We start from the raw sequence: 26,268 nt of genomic DNA on the forward strand, positions 1-26,268 counted from the left end.
ATTATTTTCTTCTTGTAATCAATTATGCTTATCACAGGAAAGCAGCGCAAACACTTTGTCTCCCGGCCGTGGCCCTCTCTCAGGCTTTTCTTCTCGGTTGCCTCGCAGTGCATGCAGAGCAGATGTTGTTTGATTATATTAGCACTAAGTGTAATCACATCACATTCACACGAGCATCTGCGGAATCTAAATCATGACTGAGGTTTTCAATTGGTCACAATCGTGACATTTTATTTGACGATTGTTGCACAACTAGTTGCGTGTACATGTACATAAAAATGACATATCTGTTTGGCTCTTAGCCTATGCAAACACAAATTGCACAGGGCAGATATGACAAATAACTTGAATATGCAAAGACATTATTCCCATATTGAATAACGTTGTACTTAGGAAAAAAAAGCAATAGTGGAAATAGTCGATCTACAAGCTCACAAAGCGTCATGACAGGTTGTGAGCTTCTAGATCTGCAATTTCCACTATTTTGTTTTTATGTTTGAAAATGTATGAACATTTTTAAACATTATAATTTGCTAAATAATTGCAATTATCTCAAATAATTGTGATTAGGCGATTATGTAATAATTATGACAGGCCTACTCATAAGTCATAACTCATGTCCAAGCAGGTCATTTTGCTTTCACTTTGGTTTATCTGCTGGAAGATTAATTATTTTCGGATCTACAAGTTACTGTGTAACATTGCTCATGTTCAACTCAGAAAAAAACGTATTTCAATTCTCGCTGCGTAATGGCGTGGCTGCCCTGTGGATCTCTGAAATCATGTTGTCTTGCCCAAACATTGAGATGATAAATTCACAAAATGTGAAAAATATTCACCAAAAAAATAAATATTCCTAATATGTGAAAGACATTCAGCACTGATTGGTCCAGTGGTTGGCGAGATTAGCCGGGGACACATACACACAGACTGACAGATTGACAGGAAGGCTCTGCTGTAAGGTGCTATGCCGTAAAAGTCTTCACAAATGTACCCTCATGGGTGCATCTGAGTACAGTTGTACACACATCTGAGTGTAATTAACACTGAGAACTTTTACTGTGAATTAAGATTTATGTAAAATTTATGTCAAAACCTCAATTCCAGCTTTACCCACTTTCATTAAGCACACAAACCTCCTGCAGACCCATGAAAATCCTGGTCAGCTATCTAAAATTTAAGAAAAAAATTAGAAAAAGAGAGAGTGATGGGAGGACCGGAGAGTAGTGCTGCAGGTCTAGGCCATACAACCTGTGGCTGGCAGTGATGTCAGTGACAGGTGAGATAAATCACCCTGTCAGGCGCCAAACGTGAGCGGCTGGGAAACAATGCCTAATGGAGCGCTCGGCACTTCTCCCAGCAGCCTGCCTTCTTTCTCTCGCTTTCTCTCCCTCTCTCACTCTGCGCCTTAAGAGGATAATAGTGGCAGGAGATCAGAGGAGCCATACAGCATGTATGAAGGTTTCCACAGCATCCACACTAAATGGATGCGTACACATTGTTTGGCATTCCTCCGTACGTATGTTTTTCCTCAGATGTACGAAAAAGACATGTGCACCTGTTTTTCGTCATAAACCATGGCGTGGCGGAGAAATCAGTGTGGAATGATGTTATGCACACATATCCACTCCCATTTTTGCCCCTACGTAAGAAAAACTCCCAAAATGAACCCATTAATATCCTTTACATTTCCAAGCCTAAGTTCATATTAATGTAGGTAAAGTGTAACATCCCAGATTGTGCAATTGAATTGAAATTTGGCGAGGAGGCAGCAAATGATTAATATAATTTGGCAGTGTACTAGTGGCATTTCAAACCCAAAAAAAGGAAGTGGGATAAATTGGCTCGTGCTGTAACTATACAATAATGCTTTGTGGAAGAAATAAAAGAAAGCGGAAAGACTTCCAAGCTAAAATCGGATCACAGCTCACAAGTACACAGCCACTGGAGGAGGAGAGGGGACTGTAGAGTTCTCTCCACTGGACCAGAGCATGATTGGTGCTCTGGGCCAAACAGCTAGGGAGTTAGCAATTCCCAAAGTTTTCTTCTTTTTTTTTTAATGTATCGGCATCAGCACATTCATTCAGAATGATTTGCATGAGTGGGGAAAAGGTGCATTGAACTGAAAAGACATTTACACTTCATGTCTTAAAATGATTATTACACTAGTTTAACAGCAAAAAACATTTATAAATGCTTCTACAGTACATACTCTCCCCTCCCGAGTCCCTAAAACACCCCCTGAAGAACACACCGCCTACAGATGATATGGTGAGATTGGTGACGCACAACCCTTCTCACATCAAGTTTCATTTTCATAATAATCTTTGCGTAGATTTGCGCTCATCATAATTTTTATTCACAACCTTCATATATATTACCTCGGTAAACCACCCCAGTCGCGGAAATCACATTATTTCCGTGACCGGGGTGGTTTACCAGGCTACATATGGCCCCAGAGCTGGATGCGGGTTTTATCAACGGATATATTGACGACATCGTTAATCTGCGTGGGTATTCTGCTCGGCACAGCTGCTGTACATACGTGGATGTACAAATTTGCCTTTGTGTGTGTGTGTGTGTGTGTGTGTGTGTGTGTGTGTGTGTGTGTGTGGGGGGGGTGCATGTGCATATGAGTTGTGCATTGTCATTCGTGTGTGCTGTGTGTGTCTATATGCTACAGTAGGTTGTGTGTGTGTGTGTGCGTGTGCGTGTGCGTGTGCGTGCGTGCGCGTGTGTGTAGTTAGCGTATGTAAATGTTGGGTGTCTTTATCAGAACTACAGTATGTAATAACAATCGCCTGAATAAATGATCAACAACAAATACAGTAGGAAGCAAACTAATGGTGGCTGCCAATGCTGTAGTTTCCAAAACAGCAACCAGTGCTGTAGCTGTGGCACAACTACAAACTAGCAGACTCAAACACTTTCCTTCATAGTCTCTGACAACAGTTTGGGTGAACATTATTGTCTTCTATCATAGGACTCGCATTACAGTATGTCTTCTCCCGATGTGGCCCCAGGGCCCTTCATGTACTCTTTTGCCCCCAGGCTTAGAAACTGAAAGAACTTCTCTACGTTGGAAATTTTTAAATGCTTACGGAGAGGATCTTCTTCCTGTATGAGGAGGATTGAAAAATCGATCCGTCATAGGGGTGCCAAGGTGGCCGAGATATATGTAGATGAAGTGGGCCGCGAGTAATTTAAATATGTGCAGATGACAGCCTTGGCAGCAACCAGTAATAATTTAAAAAATACATTCTGGCAGCATCACAGTAAATAAGGAGACAACATATTGAAAAACTGTACCACTTAATAAAAGTTAATGTTCACTCTAGTGATGCATATTTTAAATAATTCCATTGACCGATGAGCCATAATGTTAAAGAACATTACCTGACTCCCAGCTTAGTGAATTTACCTGACTCCCAGCTTTTCTTCCCACAATCCAAAAATATTACACCACAAGGTGAAGGCACAGTACAATGTAGGCTGTCAACGTTAGATTAAAAGGCAATGAAATGAAAATGGTTTAGACTTTAGAGAACATTTTCACTAGATATCCGCCCATGAAACACCCTTGCTATAGGAAGAGCTAAAAGAGAAACAGAGAAACAATATTGTGTAATAACGGCAGTTGTACAGAACCCAGGGGCCAGCTTCCGAGTTGTAAATTGAGGCTATATAGGAAGTGACAGTTCATATGAATGGCCTGTAGTCTCGCCATTTCACCCCTGCTGGTGTCAGAAGTAATTAAGCTCTTTCAACCATGATATAACCATGATACGCATTTTGGTAAATTATGGTCCCATTTCATTTTTAATTGATGATAAAGTAGGGTATGCTGTAGGAGGGGTGTGGCAACCTTGTGATGATTTGATTGATGAAGCTACACAACCAATAGCATTCATTCCCCACCCCCACTCTGGTCCCAACCAATAGCATTCATTTCAGAGTGCATAAGATATAGAAAGGCGGCGGATTTGAAATAGTTGAAAAATTGGCTTCATTTACGGTCTAAGTCTATGGGCGTAACGTTGTCCATATGTTTTACTGTACAGAACTTTACCAATATATAAATTATTTCTTAAATATCAGATTTTTTTCTTTTTTGTCTCCTTTGACCGCACACCCCTGTGACACCAATAGCTTAGCCAGTCTTCATAGACCAACACTGTTATTGCACCGCACTGCTGTACCACCTCTGGAGCAAAAAGAACAATCTTGGCACACTTGTTACCAAAATTGAGACCACATAATTAAGACCACCTAAACATGGTCTTAATTAACAATTCTGCATATGAGAGAAGATACTGTATACAGGGTCACATGAGAAGTATACAGTTTCCAAAACAGCTTAACAGGTGCCATTAGTAAACTATGAATAAACAAATTGATTTACAGACGGACTGATCAAGCTATCAATCAAATCAATGTCTTACATGAATCAATTAATGAACAGACTTATTATTGGCAAACAGCTGTCTGATGGTGAAAATAAAGTGACAAAAAGCAAGCAAGCAAGAACCAATCAATATAATTCCTCTTCCAGCAACCTGGCAACCAATTGCAAGCTCCATCATAGCATCAGGCTTTGGTGTCGACTGTCTATCAGTCGAGTGTCTATCAGTGTTATCGAAACCAATCATCCAGAAAATAGGTGTTTGTGAAAGGACACCTGGTTGAGCTCCCAGCAAAATGGTACCACAGCAGAGAAAGTTGGGGAACTATCTGCTCTCTGAGGAAACCTTTGACTGAGTTGACTGTATTACTGATAGAAGGCAGACAACTCCAATAGTATATTCAATGTAGTTGGGCAGAAAGGCAGATTGCTTCAAATTCATATACAACACCTCTATTTCAAGTTCAACCATGTACGTATGTAGGGCAGCACATGTATAAACTGTAGGCCAACAAGAGGCTGCATCATAAATCATTTTCACTATTGTCTCATTACCATAATCTTATCTCAAGGTTACTGGGAGCCAGGTGTCATGGGCACCATCTCAACTGGTAGAAATGAGGAGAAACCCACTCACAAAAAAAAATAGCATGGAGCTATGACACGCTCCATTACACCTCAACCTCGTCCCCCCTTTCTGGCTTGGTCTGTCTATCTGGTTGTCTCTATTTGGATGGGATTTAGTTTCTCCTTCCTTCTTTTTTTTTCCCACAGCACTATTCAGAAATGTTTTTGTCTACGCCAGGCCGAAGGCGTGGCAGAGACTATGTTTTGCACCCTGTCCGTCCGACCGTTGCTTAACATATTTTTTGGTATTACTCCTACAGATTTTGGCCAAACATCACGCAAATTGGTACACAGTATCTTTATAGTCATGTGATCAAGACGGATCTGTCATTGGATCTGTTCATCCCACAGCACCTGGACCCACTCAGAACCTAAAACAGAATTCTGTTTGTGGACGTTTTTGTGCTACGCATTAAACTCCACCATCACAGCGCTTTTCCAGAATAAGCTCACACAGCTGGATGTAACTGACTCTACTCTACTCTACCCGACTCTGAGCTGTCATTCACTACTGGCTTCTGTTGCTTATAATGACCGCTTTGGAGACCCATGATGCTCCATTCCAACCTCACACCGTTCCCAACTTAAATCGTACCCAAGTAGGCCGGTGAAAGCCACTTGCCTACTACAGAAACATGCACAGAATCTTGCTAAACACAATGCTTTTATGAATGTTTGGCCAATGTTGTTCTCGGGTTTGAAGTTAAAACCGGCATTGATTGAGCTGGATGGGATGTCAGTGATGTATAAACGTCCATTTTCAGAAGGAAGCCCTCAGGGTTAGGCTGTGTATCAGAGCCTACATGTTTAACAAGAAGGAAATCAGGGCAAACCATGGAACCTTGTGGTTATTTGTACAATGCGCCCAAACACAGATTTCACCCTGAATTTGCTCAAATTATATTAAACCCCATATTCAATGAGTGGTGTGCAGTTAAGGCTCATCCCCCCTGCTGGCCTTTGGTCAAGTCTGGCCAGAACCTTCTCTCCAGTACTGACCTTGCACTGCCAATTAAAACAAAATACTGTAAAACAAATGGGCGGACTGCCCACTCTCTGATAAATAGATAGATACAGTATTGACATTAGAAATCTCACCTCTCACTGACAAGCTCCTCCATCACCGGCATCTGGCCTGCAGCGCTGACATTCATGTAACCATAAATGCAGAGAGTCCCTGTAGGAGAAAGAAACAAGTTGCCATTACCATCCAACACATAAAGAGCTTTTCAATATTTGTTATAACGCTAGTGACGTCGCCCTAATATTCATAATATTCAATGTCGAGGAACAATTACAACCACAATGAGTCCAACAGTACAAGCTTAAACTCCTATAGATCCATTCAAATGCAATAGTGACGTAAATGAGATAGCCACCGCCAAGCCTGGAAATGTCCGTTTCCTGCTGCCGGAAGGGAACATTGTGAAGGTCAGCAAGAGATGAGTGCACATGCACAACTCATGATGACCTTATAGATTTGCCTCTGGCTGCATAAGTCAGAACATCTCCACCATATGGACTGATGTCACCAGCACTTAATCATTTAGGCAGTTCACTGTGGCTGATGTTCCTATACACTGCAATTTCTTTCATAAATCTCACATTTGCCTCTATCAGAATCAACCACTAGTAAGAGGCAGAGACGTCAAATCCAAAAGCCCCAAGCTAGATAATAGAACATGATGCATGAGTATTGCACCACAACATAGCACTCTTATCTTTGTCATTGTTCATATAGTACATGATATTTATTCATGCATCTATTCCCATAAATGACTTATACTTTCAGGTCAAACCTCCATCTGTTTGTTAGTTTGCTGAGCTTTGAAATATTTGGCTGTCAGATGGTCAGGATTACATTTTTTAATGTATTTGCCCTTAAAATAAATAGTATAAATAGGACAAGAAACTTTTCTGTACTACTGCTGCATACAGCCAAATCAAGGCCTGCAGAGCACAGCTGAGATAAAGGGTTAACCACTTAAACCCCAGGATCCATATTTCTTGAGAAGAAAATAGAAGATCTATAAGCTTGTAGATCTGCTAATTTCAGAGAAGATATTTAATGTAGAGCGAAAACAGAAAAGATGCTAGCATAGAGCCCTAAGCAGGGTTGCATAGACGGGTTTCCTGTTAGTAAACATGAGAGGAATATGACCGCGCAGAGGAGGGGGAAGACTATGGGTGCGTTTGGAAATTACGCACCGGAGCACACTCGCCTATTAGTTTGTATTGGCCAGTGCGCTCACTGCCGCTCAGGGCTGTATTTTCGAACGCGCCTTCCCCCCAGGCATGCGCAGATTGCGCATTCTGCTCTGTGATGACGTCGCGCGGAAATCCGTCTATTGCTCATGGGACGGCCTTGCACGGCGTGCAGGAACCTATTTGACCAGGAGCACGCGCAGGCACACGCATAGATTTAAAACAACTTTAAATTCACACCTCAACAAAGTTTACAAAGGCTCCCGACTCACACCAGGTGGATTAACATAGGAATGAGCCTAGATGCATATCAATTGTCCATTGTGTGACCTGTAGTGTAGGTGTTAAGCAACGTGCGCGCCACGTCATTAAAACAGAGCGCAACCACGTTCCAATTCCCCCCTAAGGGACCACCATAGGGTTATTCTACTTCTTCTTAGCGAATTATTCCATTGATTACTTGTTCAATTTATTGCATAATCAAGAAGAACGTTTGTTTGTTTGTTTTCAACAAATCAATACGGGAAAACATGTGAATGGATTTTTTATAATCAACTAAATTGATTAGTCTGATTAACCACTTAAGGCCAATTTTATACTTAATTGTACAACAGTGTTGCGCAAAAATAGCAACGTGTGACCTGTTGTGAGCTTGTATATCAACGAGTTGGTTATCGATCATGAAATGAAATCAAAATTAGCATCCCTAGGCTGTACGCTAATCTGCTCAGTGTAAATGCTGTGAACACACCATCCACATCTCAAGAATGAATCAATGCAACTCTGTCTCACTGTATCTATCTACAGTATGTCTCACTACTGTATCTATCACATACAGTATACTGTACCTTCTGGTACTTTACTTGTACAGAAAGGTATAGTACTACTGTGGGTACAGTAAGCTCCTGATATATGCATTATGCAACACTGAGAATAAAGGTGATTCAGTCCCTGATTTTGGATTAACACCGCCACTTTAAAGTTAACAACGGGAAGCAAGAGTACGGAAATTAGTTTTGATGATGCAGTATGCATACCAGTTCACATGACGAGCATCTCACACTCTCTGATACGTCAAAGATTTAACCATACAGCCCATCACCATTCTCCTTAAGATCACAGTACCTGTGTAAGTAAACACTTAATAACTCTAATAGCTTTAGAATGTCAAGTGACATCTGCTTCCCCCACCAAAATAAGCCCTGGCATTAGCTTGCATCTTCAGGACACCCGACACGCATCTTTGTTCCATTACGGACACAGTGGGAAAGAGGAAGAGTGCCAAAAAAAAAGGAAGAGCTAATGCTGATGGGCCTGGCCGCTCTGTCAAATCTTAAGGGTGATTTATAGTGGTATGCCGGTGTCATGCACCAAAAATAGCAGATCTACAAGCTCACAACATGTCGCACTACCACATGTTGTTAGCTTGTAGTTAGTTGTGAGAGAGAGAGAGAGATAGAGAGAGAGAGAGAGAGAGAGAGAGAGAGAGAGAGAGAGAGAGAGAGAGAGAGAGAGAGAGAGAGAGAGAGAGAAGAGATAAATGGAGGGGCAGATGAAGAGGAAGATATAGATAGAGGGTAGATAAGTGAGAAAAAGAGAGTGACAAAAAGACAACGGGAGATAGACAAGTGAGATCAAGAGGAAATGAGATAATGTTGAGAGAACGAGGGAGAAAGAGGAAAGGAGAGAGATAGGAGGGAAATATAGTGTGAGAGAAAGGGAGAGAGAGAGCAAGAGTGAGCAATATACATATATATAGCGACAGATATAGGGGTTAAGGAGAGGGAAGGCAAAAGAGAGGAAGGGAGGGAGATAAATTACCAACTAAATGATCAAGAGAGAAGCAGATAATGGCACTGTGGCAGAAGAGGGAGCGACAGCAAAAGAGAAGATAGAACAATAATAAACTGAAAAACAGAGCCGAGAGGTAGAGGAGGTGGAGTGTTTGAGTGCTGAACATAACTTCCTCCAGACACATTTAATTAACTGTCACAGGACTCTTTCCTACTGCTGTCTTCTTCTTACCTCCCCTTTGTCTATCACATTCTCATCTTTCGAAACGGACAAAAGCATCACAAAAGAGAAAACAAAGACAGGCTTTATAACGAAGCATAATGCAACCAGTCTCTGGATGGTGAGACACCAGCACTAGGTCTTTTTCCATCACTCGATCAGAAAGTTAGCATGACCGGCCTGGGCCGCAGCGTGGCGGTCCAGGCACCCTTGGCTGCAATGCCAGCCTGACAGCGTATCGCGGGTTCGACTCCCGATCCCGACGACCTTTGCTGCGTGTCACCCCCCCCATCTCTCTCCCCATTTCCTGTCAGTCTACTGTCATCTATCAATAAAGGAAAAAAGCCCCAAAAATATCTTTAAAAAAAAAAAAGAAAGTTAGCATGACCTTGCTGCTGGCAAATGAGTTAAGCTGACAAGCAAAGATGGTTTGTTAGCTATAGATGTTCGTGTACCTTGATCACTCACTGCCCGCAGACGAGAGCACTTCCCCTCACCTAGTGTTAGAAGCACTCCAGGGCTACACACTCACACCTTGTGTGCAAATGCTTATTTTGGCCTTATGGTGGCGCTAGAGGAAAGGCCATGGGGGTCACCAAAATCAGTATGGTTCATCCTCCTGGGAGCATGAAGGTGTACAGCAAATATTATGGCAATCAGTCCATAGATTTCACGATAGTGTTTGGACCAATGTGTTGGACTGGTTGACTAATGGGACTGACAAATGGACAGAAGATCGGCGGACAGACCAACATCCTCTATTTCTCTGGAGGGAAATAGGGGGGTAGGGAGACAGTGGATGGGTATACAGAGGCACACAGGGCACGAGGTAGGCAGAAGTTTTGGGGGGAGACATGATGACTAATACAGTTTAGGAGGGAGGGAGAGATAAATTAAAAAAGTTTAAGAGGGAGACAGGATTGAGGTTGGTTGTCCCCGTGTTCTGCTGAGTTGGTGAGTGTGTTCAAGGTTGAAGAGCCACAGAGACAGTACGACACCAAGTTGTACTGTCCCTCTGGCAAAAGACCAAGGCTGAATTGCTTTCCCAGTACACCCCAGAGTGTACTTAATTCCTTTAATGTTTCTTTCATATTTCCCTGACTCACTATTTCATTGACTACAGAAGACAGTTTATTATTCTATGGATGTAGAAGACAGTTTATTATTCTATGGGTGTTCTTTTGCCGATGTTCACATGCACAGATAAATGTAGTCTTTGATCATTGAAACGATCGTCAAACAAGTGAGCAAGTGTGCCTTGATGATGCACAGAGCATGTGAGTTGAGCTGAGCGGATCAAAACCTTGCTCCCTTTTTCCTCTGCCCAAAAGTTCCCCTTACAAGCAGCAAGGGAAAGATTGCTGTTCCAAAATCAATACTTGCATTTTTTGTTTCATGAATTCAAAAGCATTGATCTATTTTTGTCATTTTTTTGTTTTGTTTTTTAAATGGAACCACATTTCAATGGAAAGGAATTGTAATAAATATTGCGATTTAATCAATAAAGGCCACAATGTAACAAATAGTGTATTGCCATTGGCTTGTGATGTGAGCACAACTGGATCATTATGGAGCTGCCGTGATGTGGAGCAGGCATGCCCCTGGAAAACCCTCTGGTAAACCCACTTGGTTCTACAGGAACATTTGGACTGTTCTGTTCCACTCACATTTTTCTGCTGGTATCTCATTATCATGATCTGAGAGAAATATTGTTTTAAAAAAAGTCCACACCCCTGATCTAAACCTGATAGATTGTGCTGTAATTGAATTTCTTTTTGGTCATATTTGGAGGAGAAGGGTTACTTATAGATGAACTTTCATTTGTATTAATTGTATTTATTCTATGTGCAGATCTATATGAATGTGTACTCATTATTCTCAATATTCATTCATTCATTCGGTCTCTGTTGGATTTAAGCATGGAGAAAGAGGAATAAACATTACTTTTATTAGTTTAAAGCGTGCGCTTGCTCACGCATCCAATCCATGCATGTGTGACATTACTTATTCAGCTCACTAACAGCACACAGTGCAGTAAGGAAACCAATTAAATAGCTCACTACCATTTTAAACACACTATACATATTTAGAGCAATGTCCCAAATGCATCGCTGATATGGGGCACAAATGTTAGTTGTGTGCATATTCATGCATGTGTGCGTGACTATGTGTATTTGCACAAAGCACTTTTCAGACAGTATAAAGTGAAATTGGAATATTTACAGGGCCTGACATTTTTTCTCTTTTATTTTTAAAGGGGCGGGGAGGGGGAGCTCAACTTACACTCCTTGAGGTCTTTGTTTAAGCCTTAGTCACTCTGCTCCAATTGAAGGGATTCTCTAAAGTTTAGAGTTTTGAGTCTAAACTATGCTATAAACGGCTGTCTACTCTCAGTGATCTTTAGTCTTTCTAATGGTGGCTTCCACTTGTCTCTTGCCTCCAAGCTCGATTCTTGTAATCTCTTGTCTCCTCCACTTCATGTATTTTCACTTTGGGTGTGGGTGTGTGTGTGTGTGTGTGTGTGTGTGTGTGTGTGTGTGTGTGTGTGTGTGTGTGTGTGTGTGTGTGTGTGTGTGTGTGTGTGTGTGTGTGTGTGTGTGTGTGTGTGTGTGTGTGTGTGTGTGTGTAAGAGAAAGAGAGAGAGTGAGAGGGAGAAAAAGAGAGAGTGAGAGAGAGTGAGAGAGAAAGGGAGAGAGAGAGAGAGAGAAAGAGAGAGAGAGACAGCGAGAGAGAGAGAGAGACGGCGAGAGAGAGAGAGAGAGAGAGAGAGAGAGAGACGACGAGAGAGAGATGGCGAGACAGAGACGGAGATAGAAAAACAACGCAGGTCTTACTGCCAGAATGTGTGATGTATAAAGAGCTTTGAGACTCCTAAGCCGAGCCTGACAATCCAACCCAGACTTTAAAATACCAATTTCGATTGCAGGCAGCTCTAAATTATGATATTTAAGTCACATACGCATGAGGCATAAGATAAAGGTACTTGAGTTCTGGCCTAGCATCTAGTTTAAGAAGTTAAGTCTCAGACTGGGAAGGTTCTCTTGGGTTGAGAGAGCAAGAGTGAGCAATATACATATATATAGCGACAGATATAGCGTGCGCACGCACGCACGCACGCACGCACGCACGCACACACACACACACACACACACACACACACACACACACACACACACACACACACAAAACAGCTCTTGCCAAGGGCTCAAGAAATGAGCTGCGGGAGGATATTCTCAATATTACACAGAAAACAACTTCCATCGCCAATGCTCTCTTCTAGAGTGTAAGTGGCCAACATACTTTGTAAATGATAAGCTCTCTTCATCTCTCTGCCTGGCAGTGCCTGCCTCACTCGTACCCTCATTAGTCAGTGCTCCTGCATTTCAAACAATACTCTCGCTCGCCTTGATACAACAAATTACAAGCTCGCTGACTGCAAACATAATACTGTCTGTGAGTGCTGTCAATGCCAGCCCGTTGACTGCAAAAAACATATTGTGTTGTCTATTATCAACGCCAACGAGGTTTCTTTTACTGGTATTGCACTGTTTAGCGCAAAGGCAGAAAAGCTATGTTTTATGAACAATGGGTGCCAAAAACTGCTTTCCCACTGGTAGCTCAGTTGGGGTTGCAGGCATGTGCTAATGCAGATCTTTTTTGACAACAGGCAGAAAGTGGAGGAAGGCTGCTATTATAATAATACATGACAAACCATTTATTACAGTTAAGTATGTAAGTAGATTTGGCAGATATCGAGACAGTGCTATGTCATTGCAATAGTGAGCTAACAGTCACTGCAGTAATCACAGTTATTTATCATAGACATGTCGTCTATGATAACTAACTATGATAGCTAATTATTTTTTTAATAATAATGATAATAACTATAGTGATAATAATAATGAAGAGAAATATATAAGAAGAAACCAAAAGCTTCAGCTAGAAGATAGATACGCACACACTGAAAATCAAAGAGAATGAGAAGCAGTACAAATTCAGATCACAGCCAATGTCTCTTGTCAGTGTGCAAGAGTACAGTAAGAGTGTGTGAGTGTGTGCGTCCATACGTGCGTGCATGTGTGTGTGCGTGCGAGAGAAAGGTATGGCCCAGTACTTCAGGTCTGCCACCCAGACCATCTGTCCCCTTCGCCCAGAGAGGACACCCAGCAAACCTTGTGCCAGAGCACAACCTGTTAAGGGCCACATGACCCAAACCCAGACCTCAACAGTGCCCTTTGTTGGAGGAATGCCACACAGACTGTGACCTATTCAATGGGACTCCACCAAAAGTTAAAGTGGTGGTTGGGGTAACCTGACCCCTGACCTGGGAATTGATCCCAACATTGTTTTGTCATACCTGCAGGTCCAAGTCTCTTTTACTCTCTTTTGGTGAGTAGCCTACACAATGAAAAATACATCACTTTATGGAAAGCGTCCCCTGAATGGTACGCTGTTGCTGTTATTATGCTACCCTGAACAAATGGATATAGATCTTCACCTTGGCATTCACTGTTACCCAAGCTTATCCAACCGAGGGCTAGCCTGGAATCCAGACTGATTCGCTCCGTTCGGTGGATTTATTTTTTCTCACTTTGCTTCTCAGTCTGGTAATGCTGCTATCTCCGTCTGGATCCCAGGCTAACTGAGGGCAGGTGTATCGGCTTGACCCATAAGCAACCCCACCTAGAGCATTGGTTCTCAAAGTGGGGTCCGGGGAGCCCCAGGGGTCCTAGGGGGGTACCAGGGGGTCCACAGCTAAATTAGTTAATATAGCATCACAATCATTTTAACCACTTTAACCATATTTTATACATTGGCTATTTTTGAAAAATCCCTGGCACAAAATATTTTTGAGATGGGGGGTCCTTTTTTTGGGGGGTTGCTTGACATGAAAAAGTTTGAGAACCACTGACCTAGAGGATATAGCAGCTGACCAGTGAAAGCTTGTCTCCCTCTCTTTCAATTTATCATTCCTCATCCAAACTGGTGTTGTAACTCAGAGGTCTTGGTCTGGGCAACACTATCAGTAATTGGCTATTTGATTTTATAACAGGCAGGCCGCAGACTGTGAGAACAAGCAAAACACACTAGTCTACACTAGCTGTTAGGACCGGCGTGTTGCCAAATATAACAGCAGCATTATAAATGTTCCGATAACACCACAGTGATTGGATTAATAAGCGACCATGATGAGAGGGCCTGTAGGAGGGAACTGGCAGATCTAACCAGATGGTGTCATGATAAAACCTCTCTTTAGATTTTGATAAGACAAAAGAAATAATTGTCGACTCAGAAAGATCAAAGGGAATCACACTCCTATCTCCATCAATCTGCCATCTGTTTAAATTGCTGATGGTTTAGTCTGTAGTGTTTTTAATGTTAATTTGGCGATGGTGTGTCCTCTGTGTTGTATTAAGGCAGAGAGAACCAGAGCACAATTATGTCATTGCATTATAATATACATGACAATAAAGTTGAACTGAAATAAAGGCTGCGTATGTGATAATGGCTGCTAGTCCTCCCTGCCCCCTAGCTGTAGGCCCATATATTCCATGGGGAAAAGGATGGATGTTTATCTGTACAGTGTGTGCCTTGCCCTGCTGGGATGAAGGGAATAAGAAAAAAAAAAAATTTGACTGCTGACTCACATCATCAAACTATTTGCTACTCACATTGCATGCCAGTACACAAAACACACACACATACGCACGCACGCACGCACGCACGTATGTATGTACACATAAATACAAGCATACAATGTACATAAACAGCATTAAAGGGGAATTTTGGACCACGGTTTTCTTGCCTTTTCTATGATGTTATATCTTAGGATGAATGGTACAGTAGAAAAATGTCATTACTCCATCCAGCTTAAAACGTGTGCCAATGGGCCTTGCGCTAGATGGCGTATTTAATAGCTTTTTTTGGGCGGTGTAGCCGCCCCTATATGTGAGGTTGGGACATTGACATTTGCTGCACTGTGATTGGCCACCCATTGTACCCCCCCAAACCCTGCACTGTGATTGGCCACCCATTGTACACCCCTTCCACCCACAATGGGTGGCCCCTGGACACCCCCGCTGACTCTATTCCCCGCTGACTCTATTCAACACTGTGATTGGCTAGCGAGACACATGATGAAATTATGATGAAATTAATAACCTATAAATAGGACTATGCACTTAAAAAAAAACATTTTTTTTTAAGTGAGCTTCCATCACTGTGATGACCTCACCGCCCACTTCACACTGAGTGTGATTTTTTTTTTTTGGTGAGATCTGACATTCATAGTGACAGAACACTATGAAACCGCTACTCACAGCAGATATTGGCCCTTCTTAGGGAGACCAGAGATCTGAGGATCGGTCGACCTCTCACGACAAGCTTGTGCACATGACCTACAGTAGGCTCCCAAAATATACAAATTATAAGTTCATAGCCTAGCTGTGAGATGGTCTGTACTCAGCTGTTGATATTTCAGAATCTTGGTTAGAACGGCTTCATCTAGGGCTAGGCTGTGGTCAAAAGTACAGCCAACCTCTAGAACAACACTTCTCTAAGATTTTTAATGTCAATAACATCTGTAATATTAGAGAACACTTCTGAGTCATCACTACACAGACTAAACATGCTCCGCTTCACATTAACCCATTAAAACTGGGAAAGCATTTGTGTCATTTTTGATTTTTGCTATAAAGCAAACTCTTGGGATTTAGAACAGTGGTTCACAAAAATAGCAGATATACAAGCTCACAGTGCATCACTTTGTGCCACGCTGCATGCTTGTACATCTGTTATCTTCTAATCTTGAAAGTGTTAAACAAAAACATTAATGTTCTCTTCTGGGGGTCCCTGGCACAAAATGTTTTCAGATGGGGGGGGGGGGGGGGGGGGTCTATCGATTAGTCACCCCATGGAGACTTGGATTCATGGATATTTTTTTTGTTTTTGTCACATTCCTGAGCCAAAAATTTGATGACCGGCAGAGGTTCCGGTAGGAAACACAAAGAGTCTCCTTTGTGTCTCCTATCGCTACCGCTGCCTACCGATCCGCTGGCCATCAAATTACCGTATTGGCTTAGGAATGCGACAAAAAACTAAAAATATCCATGGATTCAAGTCTCCATGGGGTTACTAATCGATAGAAAAAATGTATTTTTTGGGTGAACTATCCCTTTAAGAATACTTGCTTATGAAGCCCTGAAAATAGATGTGATATCGTTTGACATCAGAGCCACTATTCTGTCGTGCCTACAATGCCCCCTGTATGCATGGCAACTATTTAAGATGTGCGACACACACACACACACACACACACACACACACACACACACACACACACACACACACACACACACACACACACACACACACACACACACACACACACACACACACACACACACACACACACACACACACACCTTGCCAAAACCTTCACATTACCAGGGTTCATAAGCGTAACAAATTAGTAGACTGTGGAAACTGAACAGAGATTGATGCTACAGTAGTTTCCCTCCAAGTCCAGTTCCTATATGTGAATTTGTTCGCTCAAGAGCAGTAATTGGAATTTGCCTGGCTGTGAGATAGGACAATACAAAAAAAAAAAATCTCAGCACATTCAGGTAGGTCATATTTTACTTGGACACATCTCAGCTACCACGTATCACTGGAATACAAAAAAAGAGAGTGAGATGAAGTGTAAGCTTCTCTGCTCGGAAGAGGAATGCACACACTCCTGTCCCACAATATGGACATTCCAGTTTCATTTAAATGCAAATTTAAACTTCAACGTGATTTCAATGATAGTCTTGGCCTACTCTGGCCAGCTGGCAGACTGGAATCTGTTTCGTGTCCACCAGAAATGCACCACTAATACCTGTATGCTCATCATGTCCTGTGGTGTGGGATTGTGTGACCATTGCAATTGTAAGTAAATAAATAAGTAAAATGCACAAATGTAAGAAATGCCTCACTGGATAGAAAGAAATAATAAAGTCATTACTAGAATGAGACTTGTGCTCCTCGGAGCACAAGTCTCCGCCAGCAAATATTGGAATTTATTCCAGGATTGGAACTTTTTCTGCTAATATCACCTGACTAAATGTTAGCTTGGCTGAGGGCACTGATGTCACTTTGAAACATGCAAAGCAATGTTTCAAAGTGACTCACCTATTTATAGGTATGTATTTCATCATGTGTCTCGCTAGCCAATCAAAGCACACCCTTTCAACATATTGTCACGTGTCACGTGAAGCTTGACCAATGTTAGCTTGGTGGAACCAAGGGAAATCAAACGAAAACATACTCTCCACCATGCCTTCGGCCTGGCGGAGACAATAACATAAAATAGGCCTGCAGAAAATTGGTATTTGTATAAAAAAAAAAATATTGTATATTTTTCTTTTTGTCACTTCCATTTTGAATGTATGTCGTGTTTGCTAAAAAATAAAATCAGTTAAAGTAAAAAAAACAAAAAATAGGCCTGCAGAATGAACAAAACCATTTAACATTGATTTTGCACACAACCAGCTTTAAGAAGTTATTGACCAAAGTATTAGATGACAGACTGAACCACTGGTTTCAGCAGTAGACAGAGAGAGAAAGCGAGAGAGAGGGGGGTGCATAGAGACGAAATTGAGGTAAGAGAGAGAAAGGAAGAAAAAGACTGAACTGAGAGAGACAGAGTGCAGACAATTAGGGAGGAAGACAAATAACTTACAGAATGTGTCTGGTCATGCTGTTGCTATCGATTCCTAATAACAGCTGACACCGGATATTTTATTTTGCGCACATTTGCCCTGGTGAATGTCGAGAGCATCACGGTTCATGGCCTTTGACTGAGAACACTGCCTCTCAGAAGCAAAAAAGAAAAGAAAAAGATATACAGCCACAAGTGGCAATTAACCTGGTCCAAGCACAGATGAAGATGATAAAGTGGAAGATGATGAAGAAGATAAAGTTGATGACTTTCAGAGGAAGATAAAGATGATGACCTTCAGAAGATAAAGATAATGAGAAGCATAATGCTTACCCCTGGCTCACATTGCATACATAAATTAAATTGTCAGTGTTTACAGCACACTTCAAGAATACATTACTATATATATATATTTACATGGTGTTTTGCACACATTCATACAGCACCCTCCCACACATGTGACCCTCGCTCTTTCTCAAACACACACAACTCGCTCTCTCTCTCTTTCTCTCTCTCTCTCATGAGACAATCAAGATGGCACTGTGAGAAATTGAAAGCTGTGAGGGTCTAGAAACCTTTGACAGTTACTGACAGTTGTATAATGACTGGATAGACGCTTATTCATTTAAGGTTACATTTGTTCTGGGACCACATCCTTTGTGGGCAATATCAATATCACTCTCAATGGCTGTGTTTACATGGACAGGTATATTCCACTAATATTTGGAATGACTGCTCATTCAGAATAAAAATGCTCATGTAAACACTTTAACACCTCAATTGGAATAGAGTATTACATTCTGATCAGAATGAATTTTCATTTGGGTTTGGAGGGGTGGTATATACCGTTTGGGTTAAGGTTACATTTACCATATAAACACTTTATTCCAAAAGCTTTTCTCTGTTTGGAATACAAGCATTATTTTTGCACATGTCCACGCTTAGTAGTGCTGTCAGAATTGGCTGAAAATTACATATCGAATCTCAATTTATTTGTATTTTTAATATAAAATATTGTATGCAGTAAAACTTTAATTCAAAGCTGTACAGTGCAAATTTCAAAAAAACGATTTTTAGCAGCCTCTGCTGGTCATTACCGTCACTGCAGGCCGTTTGTTTATTACTGCGTTACCCAGAATTCCATTTGTTTTCACCGGAAGACGGAAGCGTTTCAAAAGCGTTCTTTTAATTGTTTTATACGATCTGTGGATCGTTTCCCTTAGCCAGTGGAGCTTTAGTTACCGTGAGCTGTGTTTTCTTTTTCTGTTTTTTTTTCGTTCTTCAAATCATACAATCTGTTAAAATCAGCGTGAGTTTCCTTTTTGTTATTAGCGCGGTAGTTCCTGGCCAAACAGGAAACCGGTGCAGTAGTTCCTGGCCAAACAGGAAACCGGTGCATTTCCGCTTCCATTTTCCGGCCAGATGACGTCATTTTTGCGGGACAGTCAACCTCGACCATGTTCAATAGAAAATATATAAATAAAAGGCTTTCGGGGGTGAAATTCATGGAGTGGGTGTTGTGAAACATTTGCCACTCACAAAAGATATACAATTTAACTTTAGTTTTATTGAAAAAGTTACCTAGCATTACTTTAAAGACTATAATAAGCATAAGTCTATTTACGTCTCTGTATGCGTCGGCCACGGTTGGTGCTGAGAAGCGCTCGCTCCTGCGGGATAAAATGAATGATTCATATTCTATAGTGTCATTTAATAAGCTTATATGCTGTAAAGGTTGAGCCCCGACTTGTCCCGGACTTGTCACCCGGACGCTCAGAGGATCTGAGCCTGTGATGGAGGAACAATCTTTACCTGTCCTTGAAGTTTTTTGTTTAAATAAAACTAAGGTCGCCTACATGAGAAATGTGACAAGTAGTAGCCTCAGTTTTACCGTGAGGGATAATCAAAAAGTTTGGCTGTGGACTGTCTATCATCATAAACAGATCACCTTCAGCTTGACCTGTGTGATTATTTTTTAATTAAAAAAAGTGACGTGGTTGTGTGAGTATTAAACTGTGTACAGTCAGTACAGCACTGACTTTCTACCGTTATGAGCGATTTGTGTGTATCTGCTCTGCTGTGTTTACAGCACGACCTGATTTATACTTAGCTGCACGACGGTGTCCCATGGAAAACATAGCCGATACCTACAAGACCACAAAGCGTTGCATTGGCAACGCGTTGTGGTCTCTCGATGGGCTCGTGTTCGGCGCGCGACACAGTTGTACGACGAGTTTGACTTGAAGCTGCTTGCTCAGAGCTCACGCTGATGCAATCTCGCGAGACCAGATCGCTGTGTAAGGTTACAGGTGCCTTAAGTCTCGCGAGAACTCGCAAGGCACAATATATATTTTTTCAATTAAAACTTTTTTATTTTTATAGTCGAACCTTCTTTTATTTGTAATATTCGAAGGAATATTCCAATATGGAATAGTTGACAGCCGTAGCGGTGGAGCAGGTGACAGAATGAAAGAAACTGTCTGGTACTAATACAAAAAAAAGAAACTGGTCTGAACTTGTAGATCTGCTACTTTCACATTAAAACGATAACAAAGGAACGATAACAAAGGAAAGCGGGCTCCACCGATGCACGGGACGGCTCATCGGATCAGGGCTGGCGCAGTGCATCCAACGCTGCCTGGCCCGAGGCGGTGCGTCGCTTCCCAACCTGCCTACGGCCGACAAACCTCCGCCGGTATTGCCTCCTCCACATGCCCACCAGGGGGAGCTCTGCCCCGTGGAGTGGAGCCAGACCAGCCCCCCTGGTCCATGCCCGAGCGTAGTAAGGAACCACTTTGCACATGTCAAAAGTTCAATTCCGAATGAAAGCTTTGGGTAATGTAAAGGAGGAATACTTTTATTCAGGTTCCATGTAAACAGTTGGGTATGAATCTCTCTTCGGAATGAGTTCATTCTGAATAAATAAATATTGCCCATGTAAACGCAGCCAATGTCAACAAGATCAAGGAGGTGATCGTGGACTGCAGGAGGCAGAGGAGAGTGGATTTTGGATTTTCTGAAGGTCGTGTAGCGGCCTGAACATCTAGTATAAATATAAAATCAGGTACCTAATAATGCCATTATACAACCATACATAAGCCCTCAGAGTACCAAAGAGACATAATAGTCACTCAAGTAAATTTTTAAGGCATGAACGTCAGAATACTCAATAACCCAAATATACTCAGGATGGGCACTGACATCAAGACCTTTCACAGCAGATCGTTTGGGCTCTGTCTCATCATTCTGCCCATCTAGCTTTACTTCTCTCTCTCTTTCCCCGTCTCTCCCCACCATTCTTGAGGAAATACCTGGGTCCAATATAAGTGTGATGACTCACAGGGTGGAGAGATCAACAGCAAAGCCTATTAAAATCTACTGGCCCCCACTAACAACTGTGTGTGCGCGCACGCGCACACGCACACGCACACGCACACACACGCACACACCCTTATCACCCCACATACAAACGGATGTACACATGCAAAAGTGACACCCCCACAGTACTCTAGGTAAACATGCACACATGCTTACAACCTTGTAAACTTTTATGTCCAAACACACACACACACACACACACACACACACTCACTGAACCTTTTAAAACCTCATGGCCAAAGACTTACAGTAAACGTCAAGAATAGCCAATGGCCACTTTTAATGAGAAGAAGAGGAGAGGTGAGGAGAAGATGGTACTGTACATACACATCCTGGTACATACACTACATTGTGTATAAAGTGGTAACCATTGTATGTCTACCTGCAGGCATTTATCCTCCATCCATCCATATGTCCTTGTGCATTCATTCTGATTCATGCTGCGTATAATAGTACAGTATTCACCGAAAGCCATTATAAAAGTATTTTTCCATGTCTTAATCCTGTATAGAGTTCTATAGCTGTTATGAAAGTACATCCCCGGCACAGGTCTTTTATATATTCCGCATGAGCACTGGTTACAATTATTTTTAGTGCTTAACTAAAACAGCACACTGCAAAACCCAGAGTGGTAATAAATGGTCAATTTTTACATTAACACTCAGGATTTTACAATGCAGGCTCTCCCAAACAAAAACTCGTCGCTCTCCTTTTTTTTGTATTCATCTTAGGCATGAAACCAACGTGCAGCAATATTTAAGCAAGTATGCCGTAAAACAGAAGTTAAGAGCTTCTACAATGGCTGCATCTATAAACCAAAAACTGCCTGAAAGTTATAAGACCTGATGTAGTTAAACAGGAGAATAACATAGTAAAACTCACAGAGGAAACATTGTTCATGTCCAGGGCAGTCACAAGGAAATCAAATGTAATCACTCCTCCCCCTATTACTGTACATCTCCTCCCTTTTCCTTTATCACCTCTCCCCTCTTCAGTATCCTCTCTTTACTTATCCTCCCCCCCACCTCATCATTCATTAACCTTTTCAGCCAAAAGCATCTTCACTATTAAAAAGTGAAAAAAAGTGAAAATAAATGTCAAAAATAAAAATAATATTCCCTTGTAACTATAGTCAGCTTTGAGAAAACAAATCGTCAGGCAGAATCTTGTACCTCCAACCTCCACCTTTTTATGTGTTTTCGTGTGTTATGCTGTGTTTCGTGTGTTATGTATTATGCGTGTTAGGTAGCAAAAACAGCCAATCTACAAGCTCACAATGCGTTGCATCGCGACGCACAGTATGAGCTTGTAGATCAGCTCTTTGAATATGAAAGTGGAAGTGATCTTTCTGCAGATTTTATGAACCAACGAAAAGTATTAACAAGAGCTTGTGACTAAATAATAAGTACAACACATTGGATCCACTAGATTGGAACACAGGTTATTTTTTCCCCCATTTCCAACGGTTTTGCACATACAAGGTTTCCACCTGACGGCAACAAAATCTATTCATACTCCATCTTGCATGTTCAATTACGTCCAACCCAACCTTTCTCAGACAATCTTATAACTCACTACCTTTCTCAGACAACCTTATAACTCACTACTTTTCTCAGAAAACCTTATAACTCACTAGCTTTCTCAGACAACCTCATAACTCACATACCTTTGACAACACAACCTCAAATCTCATACCTTTCTCAGACAGTGTCATAACTCATATACCTCTCTCAGACAACCTTATAATCATACCTTTCTCAGACAAAGACCAGTGACAAATGCTGGTTATCATGCTCAACGACGGGTCAGAGAACCACCACAGACCCTTTGCGGGTGGGTCTGAAACGCCATTTGTACACTCTCAGAGTTAAATGAGGACTGAGAATTGTACAGTGCATATTGGGGTTCCAAAAGATAAAACATTATTCCATTTGTACACTCTCATAGTTACAGACCCTTTAAGGGTCCATTTGGATCCCTGGTGTGCCCCGGACCAGACTTTCAGAAACAGTGGACTGTAGCCTACTGTAATTTGTATTCCCATCACCATATATGTCGGTGCTACTGTCGAGCAGTAGCACCATAAAAGGAAATAACATCATAAATCTGTCTAATCTGCAAGAAAAACACACTCCAAATGTGCTGGCAAATACAGGGGCCAAAGATCGAGGTGGTCCTAAAAGAATTTCATTTTTATTTTACCCCATCCCCCCCGTGTTCAAAATACTAGAATGAGTCAGTTCTAAATCACTTTCCTGTCCTGACATTTTTATCATTGAGCTAATAGAGCCTGCCTACTTGCTACATAGTGCCACTTTAAGAAAAAAAAGAGAAAAAGAAAAATTAAAATAAGTATAACATATGTGGGACATTTGCACTACCTGTCACTTCCACATGTCGAGACCTCAGGCAACCCATCCCAGAATGAAAGTTTCTCACCAGTCACAAACAAAAAGGCTTGTAGTGGGTGTAGTCACTGAGACATACTGCAACTACAGTATGGACACTACTCTGATAGAATAGAATAGAATAGAATAGAATAGAATACAACACTGGCGACCCGATAGCTGGGTGGTTAGGGACGGTACCACAAGGGCTCAAATGCATGACAGCAAGCGCCCGGTTCGATTCCTGGCGGGATCATTGCATGTCACTCCCTTACTCTCTCTCCCTGTGTTTCCTAATAAATATCAAATAAAGGCATAAAATTGCAGCTGCAGAACGGTAGAACAAATGACATCATTCATAATATGTTCTCCTCGGGGAGGGTGCCACTCCAAACACAAAGGCACATATAAATACTCTTCATTTGTCTCTATAGAATTGCTCTCCTTTAAAAACTGGAGCCTCTAGTCCGCCCGCATTTTGAACGTATGCCATATTTTTACAACCCAACACCCGCCCGCAATTTAACGAGTCATTACCGACAGGCTCTGGTTCTTCTCTGTGAATCAGGACCTCCAAGGGCAAAGACCGATGTCCAAGCCACAAGCTAGTCTCATAAACGTACTCTGCAGTGGAGCTACCTAGGTACATGAGCCCTGTGGGCCTATTTCTTATGGAATATCACAACATTAAATCCAGTTATTTTATTCTGTTTTCTTTATACTTTTTATTTTATCACTATCATTCTAACACCTGCTTACTTTGTCAGCATTTGATGTTTTGCCACTTGACTAAAAATGAGGATTATTCAGATAAACGTCAGTGGATAAACAGCATGCTCAACTCCCAAGACATTTAACGTTTTCGGTTAATGATTTGTGCCATCTGGTGGATAGCTGAAAACAGGAACTTGCGCAGCCCCTTAACTGTCCCATTAAGTCCAAGAAACACAAACCCTAAGTCACTGTGATACAGAGACGAAAGGCCTCATTGCACATTCCCAATCATGCATTGCCAGCTCCATCACTCTTAATGGTCTCCCTGTCAAATTGTCTACGAGTCCAAGGAATGTAGGCCAGAGATGTACCTATACATCACAGTAATAACATAATTTGTGCTCATTAATGACAATGGAAATAGCATTAGCTGAGCATGAGGTATGGCTAAACAAGCCGGGCTAAGTAGCAGATCACAGCTATCAAAGATGGAAGTGGAATCACTTGGTAGAGTTATGAAAATGAAAATACCTTCTCTTCATCCATAGATCATATACAGGTATGCATTTCTGTATTATCTTCCCAGCCACAACACATTTCGTATTCATGACAATGGATTGTGCAAAGCTGTATAATAAAGCAAAGTTGTGTGTGTAATCATACTGTGCATGTCTGTGTGACTAAAGGCATTTGAGCAATAGTGTGTGTGTGTGTGTGTGTGTGTGTGTGTGTGTGTGTGTGTGTGTGTGTGTGTGTGTGTGTGTGTGTGTGTGTGTGTGTGTGTGTGTGTGTGTGTGTGTAAATTATCTGTGTGTTTGCAATTGGGTGTGATCGGCTGCCTTCCTGAATGTACTGTAATCCTGTGCATGTTTATTGGTGCCATAATCCCCCACTAGTCTTGTGCAAGCAAACCCAGTACAGTGGCGTTAGGTTCAGTGCTGATAAGTGGCTTAAACCCCAGAGTCCAACACTGTATGCCAGCAACAATATATAAACAATAGCCTACAGTATATGTACAAAGCAGATATCTATTATCTGCTAAGATTAGATCTTCCTCACGGTTAGCCGGATTTTGCTGAGGGTCTGGAAACTTGGAACAATAAAAAAAGATGAAAAGCACTCACTGGCTCCAGTTGTCTTTGCCAGTGCATGATTTAACCAGGAAAAAGGAACTCCAAATAAAAAGATAATAGATCACCCTGATGCCATGGCATGCATGGGAACTGTTAAAAAAAACTGCCAAAGCTGTACCTCAGATTTTAAATGAGTCATTTAGATTATTCAGCTAACATACGTTTTCAAAGTGAGCAAGTAAGGGTTCAGTTGGGACAAGTGGATACGTGTGTGGGGGTTTAACTACCTGACCTGACCTTATCAGCCATAAACAACGTACAAGTTTACTTTTTTTCTGTAGAGCGTGTAGTCCACTCCCCTTTTTGACTTACAGTACTTCCTTTATGAGACAAGTAGACATAGAGCTGAAAGTGACAGTGCAAAGGACACTTGGGAGGGAAGTATTGGCTGGTTTGGATCCTAGATCCTAGGAAAAAAAACAGTATGGGCATAAAAGTTACACAGACAGGTACAACGGGTACCCTGATAATGGGTACAATGGGTACAACTGGTATTACATAACCAGGTGGGGCATGCATTCCAACTTGCATCGTTCCTGAGTAGGCCCGTGCTGTAGAACAACTTAAGGTCTTTGAGTACAGATGGAATTGCAGTGATGACAGGCAGGCATGTCTCCTTTGGGGGCCTGGCTGCAACAAGTCCTTAGACATAGGGGGGACTTGGGTTGAGAACCACTGCAGTGAATTCCACGCTGTACTATCTACTGT

At 41.7% G+C, this 26,268-nt stretch overlaps 1 protein-coding gene across 1 annotated transcript in view; it reads right to left on the bottom strand.

Annotated features, from left to right (window-relative positions):
- The window catches only part of htr4 (5-hydroxytryptamine receptor 4), a 175,233-nt gene that overhangs the window by 126,812 nt on the left and 22,153 nt on the right, over positions 1–26,268 (bottom strand). The window contains exon 2 of the mRNA XM_084041117.1: positions 6,128–6,206. Within this exon, the coding sequence (XP_083897243.1) occupies positions 6,128–6,183 (56 nt within the window). The 5' untranslated portion in view covers positions 6,184–6,206. The remainder of the gene's footprint in view (positions 1–6,127; positions 6,207–26,268) is intronic.

The sequence above is a fragment of the Gymnoscopelus microlampas genome (genome assembly GCF_963454915.1).
Source record: "Gymnoscopelus microlampas genome assembly, chromosome: 18".
NCBI classification, from domain to species: domain Eukaryota; kingdom Metazoa; phylum Chordata; class Actinopteri; order Myctophiformes; family Myctophidae; genus Gymnoscopelus; species Gymnoscopelus microlampas.